Source organism: Pteropus vampyrus, unplaced genomic scaffold, assembly GCF_000151845.1.
Source record: "Pteropus vampyrus isolate Shadow unplaced genomic scaffold, Pvam_2.0 Scaffold490, whole genome shotgun sequence".
NCBI classification, from domain to species: Eukaryota; Metazoa; Chordata; class Mammalia; order Chiroptera; family Pteropodidae; genus Pteropus; species Pteropus vampyrus.
This window is the reverse complement of record NW_011889271.1, coordinates 215,326-225,931: the sequence shown is the minus strand read 5'-3', so window position 1 is coordinate 225,931 and position 10,606 is coordinate 215,326. Positions and strand designations below refer to the sequence as shown.

The 10,606-nt window shown below is 56.1% G+C and overlaps 1 protein-coding gene across 1 annotated transcript in view; it reads left to right on the top strand.

Moving 5' to 3' along the window:
* The first annotated feature begins 3,445 nt into the window (after nucleotides 1-3,445).
* Nucleotides 3,446-10,606, top strand: part of GRIK5 (glutamate ionotropic receptor kainate type subunit 5) — a 52,864-nt gene continuing 45,703 nt past the window's right edge. The window contains exons 1-3 of the mRNA XM_023524731.1: nucleotides 3,446-4,622; nucleotides 7,995-8,123; nucleotides 8,453-8,643. Coding sequence (XP_023380499.1) covers nucleotides 8,045-8,123; nucleotides 8,453-8,643 — 270 coding nt within the window. The 5' untranslated portion in view covers nucleotides 3,446-4,622; nucleotides 7,995-8,044. The remainder of the gene's footprint in view (nucleotides 4,623-7,994; nucleotides 8,124-8,452; nucleotides 8,644-10,606) is intronic.

The following is a 10,606-nucleotide window of genomic DNA, read 5'->3' as shown; positions in this document are numbered from 1 at the left end:
GCGCTGCGCCCTCTCTAGCTGCCGCCGTCGCCTCTCGCCTGCTCCACAGCCTCGCTCTGGCCCCCAAACGTCCTCAGCAACACCCCTCCCACCTTCCTCCTCGGCCGCCGCGAGGACTGCCGAACGCACCCAATCATCGTCCGCCCGGCCCCTGCCGTTCGGCCAATCGACGCTCACGTCTCCGAGCCTTGGACCAATAGTGTGGAGCCTCGGGATCCGGGTTGCTAGTTCCGCCCCCTTAAGTCCCTTGGAGGATGCTCCTCCTCCATCTCCTTGTCGACTCCGCTTGACGGCTCGGGAGGGGAGGGCGGCGCCGTTACGTCAGACGGCGGAGCGAGGCTGCGGGCGCCATCTTGGGGACGCCGAGCGGGAGTCGCGTGGGGGTCAGAGGGGAAGTCGGGGAAATTGAGGCACACGACACAGTGAGGACGGGGGTATCGAGGCGCGGGAATCCCCGAGGAGCCAAGGCAGAGAATGAAGCATGAGTCAGCGCGAAGAGGAGAGGGGATACTGCAGCACCAAGCATAGGAACGGAGGAAAAGGGGAAATCAAGGATCCAGACTGTCAGAGGAATAAAGGCAGCGTGCCGGAAGAGGAGGAAAACTGAGGGACCCTTGAGGGAGGGGAGAGGAGAAATGTCTGAGGAAAAGCAAGGAGAGAGGGAATCTGAGGGAACGAGGAAAATCTGACGGAGAAAGGAGGAAATGGAAGTGGAGAAAAAGGAAAAGCAGAGACAGGCAGTTTCATTTGAAGAAACAGGGAGATGACCTAAAGGACAACCAGAGTGAGAACCTGAAGAATGTGACCCTGTAGCGTTGGTTACACTCTGCTTCTTTCCAGGGTGCCTTCCAGGCTGACCACCTGCATGCAGCTCGGAAGATAGAGTCCCCTGTGTCCAAGAGGCTCTGGCCATCCCTATTCATCATCCCCTTCTCACCCTCAGGACCTTGGGAGCGAGTTGCCTCAGCCAGCGCTGTTATATGTGTTCCTAGAGCTACTCGCTTGGTCTAACTGCCGCCATGTCTTAATGAGTAACTGAGGCTTGGAGTAATTGGTCATCCACATTGCTGAGGCCAAAAAGTTGCTAGGAGTCCCCAAACACAAATAAGACTTAGGTCTGACGCTTCAGCCATCTTTTTGCTATGTCTTTCAATTTTTTTCTACCCAGGTGTCCTAACTTTCCACTAGATTAAACTCCTAATACCAGGCCCCTGTAATTAAACTAGGCTGCTCGGATTGGGTCAGATTGGATTGGAATCTTAGCCCTGCCACTTACTAGCTGTCGCCTTGGGCAAGTCGATTTCCCCATATCTCAATTTCCTCATTGTGAAATAGGGATAAATGCTCCTGTCTCATGGTGGTTGTGAGGCACAGAGTAAAAGCTATGTAAGGGTTATTTTTATTAGGACCTCAAATAATAACAGCCAACGTGTCCCAAGTGTGTTATGTGCTAAGTATTGTGCTCAGTGCTTTCCATGCATTACTCAGTTTAATCCTCACAATAATCCTAGAAGGGAGGAACTATTGTTCTCTCTTTACAAAAAAACAAACCACCACCACCACCAAAATGAAGCCCAGAGAAGTTGAGTACCTTGTCCATAATTAGGAAAAGACAGAGCCAGGATTCCTACGTAAGAGTTGACGCCGAGGTCTACACTCATGGCCCCCAGGCTCTGCTGCCTGGCAGGCTGGACCCAGTGGCATGTTGAATGGATAAATAAAAGTAGAGGAAAGAAATCGGTGGGAATCAGTGGGCTCTAAAGCTGGTAATATGTTTGCCCTGGCTGTGAAATCACCTGGAGTGGGAGCCAGAAAATCTGGAAGGTAGGCTGGCCTTTGACAGGTTCTGTGCCATTGGACAGGTTCTCACTCCTGCTGAGGCCTCCTTTCCCCACTTGAAAATACAAAGGTGGGGTGGGAGGAAGAAAATAAAATGTAAGGGTCCAGCTTGGCTTGTCATGCCGCTCTCTTCTCGGACCTTCTGCTGAGACCCTCCCCAGCCTATCTGGGTTTGCAATGTCCCTTCTTTTCAGATGATCCAGGAGTAAGTAAGCTGAGGCTTGGATCAGTCTTTCTGAAGGTGGTGGGACTAGGGTTTCTGGGACAGGTTCAATTTAGAGAAGATAGGTGTTTTATGCTAGAGTCTCTGCAAAAGCAAAGACCCTGAGGCTGGAGTGAGTCTGGGCTTTTAGGCCTAGCTGAAGCTGAGGATGGGTATTGAGAAGCCATAAATGTTGCGCAAGTAGGCCGAGGTGTGTGCAAAGGTCGTGGTCCTTCAGGATTAGATGTATGTCAGGGATGCCCACATGCCAGCTGCAGAGGGCTTCACATGCCAGGCCGGTGCGAGAGTTGCCACATGCCATATGTGCATGCACACGAGGCACGCAGTCACGTGTGCTGGGGGGCTGCACGTGAGTGTGTCAGTGTCTCCTCCCCATCACGAGCGTTGGGGGTGGTGGTGAGTCACAGGCTCAGCTTCAGTGCCAACTGTCATGTTCCTTCCCCCCAAATTTCACCCCCCACCCAGCCGTGCACCACCCACCCCCACTCCAAGATCTGTGTCGCTGCTTCTCTTTCCCATCCCCCTACCATGCTCAGCTCCTTTCCGAGGGGGAAGCAGTCTCCCACTTCAGCTGGCTCTACCCTCCAGCTCCCTGCCCTTTCCCACTCTTTGCCTCTCCTCAGGTGACTGGAAGACCTAGGGCCTCTTCTCCCACTCAGTTATCTCTGTGGGTCCCAAGGATTTCTCTATGCGTTATTGAGACTTCCCATACTCACTGCCCATCCCTTCGCTTCACTTCTGTGGGAGCTATTTCTATTTCTGGGGGCTTCTCCTTTGCCTCCATAGGCTGGCTGCTCCTGCCTCAATGGACCTCCCATGTCCACATCCTTGTCTTTGTGGGTTCCCTGGTGTCTGCAGGCCTCCCCCACCCCCATTTCTGTGACTTCCCACTCTCCTTGGCCCTCCCTTCACCCTTGTCTCTCTATGTACACCCTTGTTCCCATTTCTGTGGGCGTCTCCAGTCCATGGCCTTCTTCTGTCACCATGGACCAGTCCCCATGCTGGAGGAGGAGGGCTTTCTGTTCCCATGGGCCTCTCTCCACTTTCACAGGGGCTCTCTGGGTCCACAGCTGTCCTGTCTCCGAGGTTCTTTGCTTGTCGCCGTGGTCTGCTCCCTTGTCTCAATGGCCTTTCTCTTGTCTCTGGGCTTTTCCCTGTCTTTGACCTTTTGGGGTTTGTGGAACTTGGCCCACCTCTCTGGGTCTTGATCTTGATGGCTGTCTTGCTGTTTCTCTGCATGTTTCTCTATCACTGTAGCCCTCTGCCTCTAGCAGCATGGCCTTCTCCTCAGATCTCCCCGCCTCTCATCTCCCCGTCTCCTGTGCCCAAGGGCTGCCTGGGCAGGGCGGTGGCATGGTGTGGTAGAGGGGGTGGCCTGGGGGTGGGTCCTCCATCCAATGCAGCGCCTTCTCCTCATCAGCATTCTCCTCGCGGGCCCCCCAGCCCCGACCAATACGGGTTCCCCCTCCTCCGACTCCCCTCCCTCTTCTCTCTCTGCCTGCCTCCCTTCCTCCTGCCCGCCCGCCCTCCTCCCAGCCTCCCTCCCTCTCTCATCTCTCTTCCCCCACCTCGATCCAGGACCCAGCGCGGGCGGCGGGCAGGCAGGCGGGCGGGCAGGCGGGCAGGCAGGCGGCAGCGGCCTCCGAGGGGAGAAGGAGAGGTGGCAGCAGCGGGCAGCAGTGGCGGCCAGGAGCCAGGAGGCAGGCCCAGCTGGGGAATAGGAGCCGGCGGCTGCACCTCGCAGGGGACCAGGAGTCGGTGGCCAGGCCCTCCCACCAAGGCCCTGCACCAGGCACCCCCGGGACACCCCACCCTCCTCTGCCTTCCTCTTCCACCTGCTCCTCTCTATTCTCCCCTCCCTCATTCTCTCTCTTCTCCCGGTCTCTCTACCTTGCCTGCCCCCTTCTCAGCTCTCCGAGTCTCCCAGCACCCCAGTCCCTCCACTCCTCGGCCTCTCCCCATCCCCAGCATGCTTTTTCCGTGGGGGCTGAGGGCTTGAGGACTCCAGGCCCTTGCCTCATCCAGGGCAGGGCCAAGGCTGGGGGGAGGGGGGAAGGGGTGGCCCCCTCCCCCCCATCAAGCCCTCCCCTCCCCCACTTCTCCTGATGGCCGGCTTCCTTGTCTCCACCCAGTCCTCGCCCCCTGTGGCTCCCCCAGGCCGGCCTGGCTAGGGGAGGGGGCGGGGGCCCTTTCCTGGGCCGGCTTCCCCCTCCCCCGGCTTTGCCTGTGCCCCCTCCCCCCTGTTTTCACCTTCTTTCCTCCCTCCTTTCCCTCCATTTGCTTCTTTCCCCTCTCCTTTCTCCCTTTCTCTCCTCCATTTTCTCCTTTCCCCTTCCTCCCCTCTCCAGCCCGCCCTCTCCTCTTCCACCTGTCCTTGTCCCCGCTCCTGGGGAGCCCCTGTTTTGGATTAGTTGGGGGCCCCCGCCGGAGGCGGGGGAGGGGGCCCTGTGGACTGCCCTCTCCCCCCGCCCCAGCCACACCACCACCCAGCGCCAGAGCGTCTCCCTGCTGTCGTTCCTCGGGCCTCGAGGGAGCCCAGCCCTACGTCCCACCAGGATCCGTGAGTGTCTGCAGGGCCAGGGTTGGGCTGGGGCCCGGCCTGGGTCCTGGAAGGCCGGGCTCACTGTCCCCTGGCGAGGCCCTTACGTTCCCCTGCTCCCCGGACCGGCGAATACCCTCCCCCACCAGGGGCCTGCCCTGCACCCTCCATCTCCCCAACCTCCATTCCCCTCGGCCTTTTCTCACCCCTTCTGGGTACACAGATCACCCTCACCCCCCACTCCAAGATCCTGGGGTCCTGAGGGGCTGACCTACTCTCACTCGTGGTCTCACTCCTTCTCGGGACTCCTGGCACATCTCCGCCCTGCGTTCTCCAGCCTGGGTCCTGGTGGCCGGCTCTGCTCCTTGCGGTCGGTCTCTCTCCTCTGAGCCTCTTCCTCTCTGCCTGCCACGGGTCCATCCCCATCCCATCCAGTCTCTGTCTCCTGGAAACATCCTTCTGGGTTTGAATCTCTATTTCATGTGGCCCTTGGGCCTCTCTCTGACTCTGTCCAACTTCTCTTCTCTAACCCTTCCTCGGTGTGTCTGTGGATAGCTCTTTCTCTCAGAACTCCTTTGTCTGTCCTCTCTCTCTCTTTTGGAGGTGCCCGTGCCAGGTCTGGCCCTCTCACCACTCTCTGTCCACCTTGTGCTCTGCCTGGGCTTGTGCTCACCTGGCCTGCACTCTCTCTCACCCTGGCAGAGAGGCATGGGCAAATCCCTCTTCTTTCTCTCACCTTTCTGCTCTCCTCCTCAGATCCACCTTGGGCCGATCTCCATCCCCTCCATCCCTTACCCCTTAGCAGCTGCCCCATGGTCCGCTTTGTCACTTGGTCAGTGTGCCATTTCCTTGGTGGTCTCTCCGCTCCCCTATCTTTTTACTTCTGTGTCCCCCACCATACCCCCAGGCACCCCGAGTGGATGCACCTCTGCATAGACTTGCTCCCCTCGTGTGGGCACTCGCCCTGTCCCTGCCTTTGCGCCCCCAGGTCACTCAGTCTTCTTTCCCTCCTCGGTTTCCCTCCCTGACTCTCACTCCCCCTCTCCTAGATGGTGAGTCTGTCTCTGTCCTTTCCCAGTCTGATGTCTTCCCGCTTGTCCCTTCCTCTTCTGTAGGTCTGCTGTGACTTACTTTTTCTGTCTCTCTGTTTCCGATTAGCTCTCCTTTTCAGAGTTTTATGATTTCTCTCCTCCCCGACATGTACCTGTTGTCATTTTTTTTTTTTTTTGCCCTCTCCCTCACCCCATTTGCCTTCTCTGACCTGATTTGCCTTCTTGCCTTTGATATTGATATCTCCCTTGCCCGCTTGTCTACCTCCCTCCCCTGGCAGGGCTCCTCACTCGGCCCCTTCTGCTCACTTGGCTGCTGTGTTTCACCCTAAGGCTCTGCACCTTTGGGGCTCAGGCCTGCCTGATTCCCTGTCCCTCCTCTCCTGTCTCTGTCCCCTTTGGTGTCTTACTTCTAGACGATGTCTGTGTAGCACCAGTTTCTTCCTTTTGGCCTGTCTGTCTTTCTGCTTGTGCCTTCCTGTGCCTCTGTCCATCTGCTGCCCTCACCTCTGGCTCTGCACTGTTTCTGTCTTTCTGATCCCACCCATGTCTGCTGTCTGTGGGTCCCTGCCCTTCTGGCCCCCTCTCTTCCTGGGTCTTTCATCCTCTAGTCTCTGCTTCCTGATTTGCCCCAGAAACCTCTGGTGTCTCAGGGAGACCCCTGCCCCAACCTCTCTCCTAGCCCCGCCCTCTCTACCCCTTCCCTGTGTTTTCTCCTTTTGGGTCTCCCAGCTTCCCTTGCTCCTCCACCCTTGACAAGCCTTCACCTTAGATCCAAATTACAGTCTATAGTCCCCAGCCTGTCCAGCACATGCCCTCTCACCCCCGGCCTGTCTTCCCCAAAAGCCCCCAGGGAGAGAGACAGGGAGACAGAGACAGACAGACTTGCTCAAGGTCACATGGGAGTCAGGGGTAGAGTGGAGATGGATGGGGTCTCCTGCTGCCCTTGCCTAGGTCTTCCAGGTCATAAGGGACAGTCTGAAGTGTTGCATCGTGTGTCTGCCCTCGTAGCAGGTTTCATTCTGCCATCTTGCCAGCTCAAGCCCTCCTTCCATGGGGGTTAGATGGGGTGTGGGGAGGTCCCAAAGCTCACCTCCCAGCACTCTGGGCCTCAGAGTAACCCTCTCCCATGGAGACCCCGTGTCCCTTCTCTTGGGGCACAACCTTTGACTGGGGGAGCCGTGCATCTGGCTCAGCTCATCCCTTCCCAGTGGTCGCCCTGCAGAAGGCTAGGGTACTGCTGGATTCTCTTGCTGGAGTAGGGGGAGCAATCGTGGAGAGCAAAGATGCACTGTCTCCCCCTAATCGTTAGCTCCCCAGAGCAGGTGGGGGCTGCAGTGTACTCCCTGCCTTAGTTTTCCCTTCTGACTCTCTTCGGTGGCATCTCAAGTGGGTTTGTGTCTTCTCTCCATTCTCTGTCTTCTGTTCTATTCTGTGTCTCTCCTTTGTCTTGATCTCCCTGTCTCCTGCCTGTCTTGACCTATCTCTCTCCATCTCTGTCCCCCTACCTTCCTGTCTCTTCCCTCTTTCTTTCTCCTAAATTATCTCCTTACTTCCATATAACTCTCCATCTGTTTCTCTCCATTTCTAGCCCCATTTCTCTGTCTTCTTTTCATCTTTCTATATTTCTGCTTGTTTTTCTCTTTTACCTTTCCTGAGTCTTTCTGTATTTCCCCCGCTTGGGCTTTCTCTTTTTGTCTGTCTGTCCTCCACTTTTTCTCTTTACTCTCTTTCTTTTTAGTCCCTTGCTGCCTTGGGTCCATCCATCTGTCTCCATCTGTATGTGTCAATGTGTGTCTCTCTCTCCAAGTTTCCTAACTCCTGGATACCCATACCCCGGATGTCCAGGCCTCTTCCCCTGTGGGATTGTGGGAACCAGGAAAGTCAGGAAGGTGGCAAGTGAGGCCTAGGAAGGGTTGCTTAGCAACCGCTGCATCCTCTCCAGCCGGTTTCTGTTGCCTAGTAACAGCTGCCTGCCCAGAGACAGGGGCGGGCCTGGGTGGGGGATTGTACTTCTTGGTTCCTGTTGGGGTGGGGATGGTCCTTAGGATTTGCTCTTACCTGAGAGCCATATTGTGCTTCCCTCCCATTTTTGGTCGCTGTGAATATTCTTTAGCAATAGTTCTCCCACTCAGTGCCTGAGTGCAGTGAGCTCCTCTGGTAGTATTCCTCGAGCCTAACGATGCCCTCACTACTGTCTTGTCAGTTTCCAACGAGGGCAGGGCCCTTCAGAGCTCACCCACAATGTCCCAGGGCCTGTGGCCACCACCCTGTCCAGCAGCCTTCCAAAGGGACTCCGAGGTCCCCCCACCATCAGCAATCTCCCCACGGTCAATTCCCGCAGGTGGCGAGAGGGGGCCGCGGCAGCTGCGTCCCCATGTGGAGGGGAGGAAGATGCCGGCTGAGCTGCTGCTGCTGCTGATTGTCGCCTTTGCCAGCCCCAGCTGCCAGGTGCTCTCATCACTGCGCATGGGTGAGGCCCTGCAGCCCTGCCCCTGCCTCCTCAGAGACCCTCCCGTCAGGCCTGTGGCTCCTCTTTGGGAACCCAGGCAGGCTAGTTCCTGAGGACCCAGGGACCTGGGCATCAGGTCTCAGCTATCCTCAGCAACAAGGAGCAGCAGCCCCCAGTGCCTTCTTCCCTGGACCCAGGGGTCCAGACCCCCAGCTCTCTCCAGCCTCAGATCCAGGAGTTGAGGATCCCACTTCATCCCCATCCCCACCTCAGAGCCCAGGAGTCCAGGACCCCAGTACCTCCTTCCTCAGGACCCCAGAGTCTGGTCCCCAACCCCTGTGTCCCCTCAGCTGCGATCCTGGATGACCAGACAGTGTGTGGCCGTGGCGAGCGTCTGGCCCTGGCCCTGGCCCGGGAGCAGATCAACGGGATCATCGAGGTCCCAGCCAAGGCCCGAGTGGAAGTAGACATCTTTGAGCTGCAGCGGGACAGCCAGTACGAGACCACGGACACCAGTGAGCGGGGCCACGAGGGGTGTGGGGTGAGGCTGCGCAGGCTGGGAACCCTCAGTGCGTCCCTTGGCCCCCACCTCCTCAGCTCGCCTTGTCTTCTGCCTTCATCTGCCCCTTCGTGTCTGCTCTGCCTTCTCCCCAGAGATAGTGGTGCTAGGCGAGGGGTGGTGGGGAAAGTATCAGGCCCAGTTCTGCCTCAGGCGCTTAGGGCCTCATTTGAAAGAGAAGCTTCACAGCTGGCTGGGATGCTTAGTCTCCAGAGCTGAGTGATGAGGGGCCCAGGCAGTGAGGTGGGGGCCTCAGAAGCAGGGTTAGCAAAGGCATTCTGGAGAAGGTGAAGCTAAAGTGATCTCTGAAGGGCAAGTAGGATGTACAAAGAGCGGTGGTGCCCAAAGTATGCCACGTAGTAGGGATGCATAAGTATTTGTTGAATACTGACAAACTGAGTGTATGTTAGTAGGTGTCCCTTGAACAGACGTGCTGGAGTCGTGGGCCTTTGGGAGATGTTGCCTTCAAATGTGTTTTAGACAGATTTCTTTCCTGCAGTCTTTATCAGAGCCTTTATTATGTTCAAGTGTATTTCAGATCACTGAGAGGGAGAATGAGATATAATGTTTTCTGTGCTTTTTGACTGGTGCAGCACAGAATACGAATTGGGAGAAGCTAGGATGGAGGGTGAGAAGGCAGATGGTGTTCTAGGCACGTGCCCCTAGTTTGGAGCTGGGGTGGAGGGGAAAGTGGAGTATTTGGAGCCAAGGAGCAGGGTGTGAGGTTGCCCCCATCTTGACTGCCTAGACTCAGGACATTTTGGGGAGATCGTGAGAGATGTCTGGGCTGGCATGTGATTGGGCAGTGGGGGTGTGGTTGGGCAGGTTGGCAGGCCAGCTCCAGGAGGCCTGCAATGGCAGGCTGAAAGACGCTCCCTTCACCTGTAGGTAGTGGGGAATCGTCGATAGGTTTAGACCAGGGAACTGGCAAAAGTGAATCTAGAGGCTAGATTTGGGTGATCGGTGAGGAGACTGGTACATGCCTGAGCTGAGAGCCCTGGAACAGGGCAGAGGAGAAAGGGTTGAAGAGAAGGAGACATGTGAGAAAATTTGATGACAAAAGAAGGACAGGACTTGGTGACTAATTGTGTAAAGATTGAAGGCAAGGATCATTTCCGGATATTTGGTCTGTGCAAATGTGGAGCCCTCGCCAATGTGGAAGGAGCAAGTTTAGAAGATGAGGCCTTTCGTTTTGGTACTTTTAGTTGAATGTGGCAGAAACTTGACTCAGGCTGTCTTAAGGAAGAAAGAAACTTATCAGCTCATGTCAAGGATATGAGGATAAAGGCCTAAGAATAAATTTCAGGCTTAGTTAGATTGAGGTATTCAACTGTTGTTCCAGGAATCTCTGTCTTCACCTTTGGGTCCTTCTGTTGTCTAAGTTGGCTTCATTGCCAACTGGTGGCAACATGGCCCCACCAGCTCAGAACTTAATCTCACCAGTTTCGCAAACCTGGTCATAATTGTAACAGAAGACCCGAGGAAGGCTCTCTGTGGCATGGTTTAAGCCAGCCTGTCCCTCAACCAATCACTGTGGACAGGACTATGTGGTCCTGGGTCAGGTGACAGTCAGTCCTGGGAACCACGCGATTCCCTGAGGAAAAGTTGGGGTTCTGCCATGAGAATGGGCACTGGGCAGGCAAAACAACTGCTTTCACGTCCCAGCCTTGAGACATGCACATGTTTAAGGGGAAAGACAGTGGAAGAAAGAAGAGCAAGTAAATGCAACAGAAGAATGGCGTTTGGGTTATAGAACACAGAGGGACCTTGCCACAGGTTCAAGACAAAGGGGGTGCTGGAGGTTCCCTGGATTATAGTGTGGTTAGAAAGGCTGAGGAAGATGAAGGCCGAGGACCAGGCGCTGGATTTGCAGCCAGAGGGAGGTGCTTGGTGTTTCTTCTTCATCCCTTCCTTTGTTTCTTGGCCTGGTTCGTCCCTCTGTTGC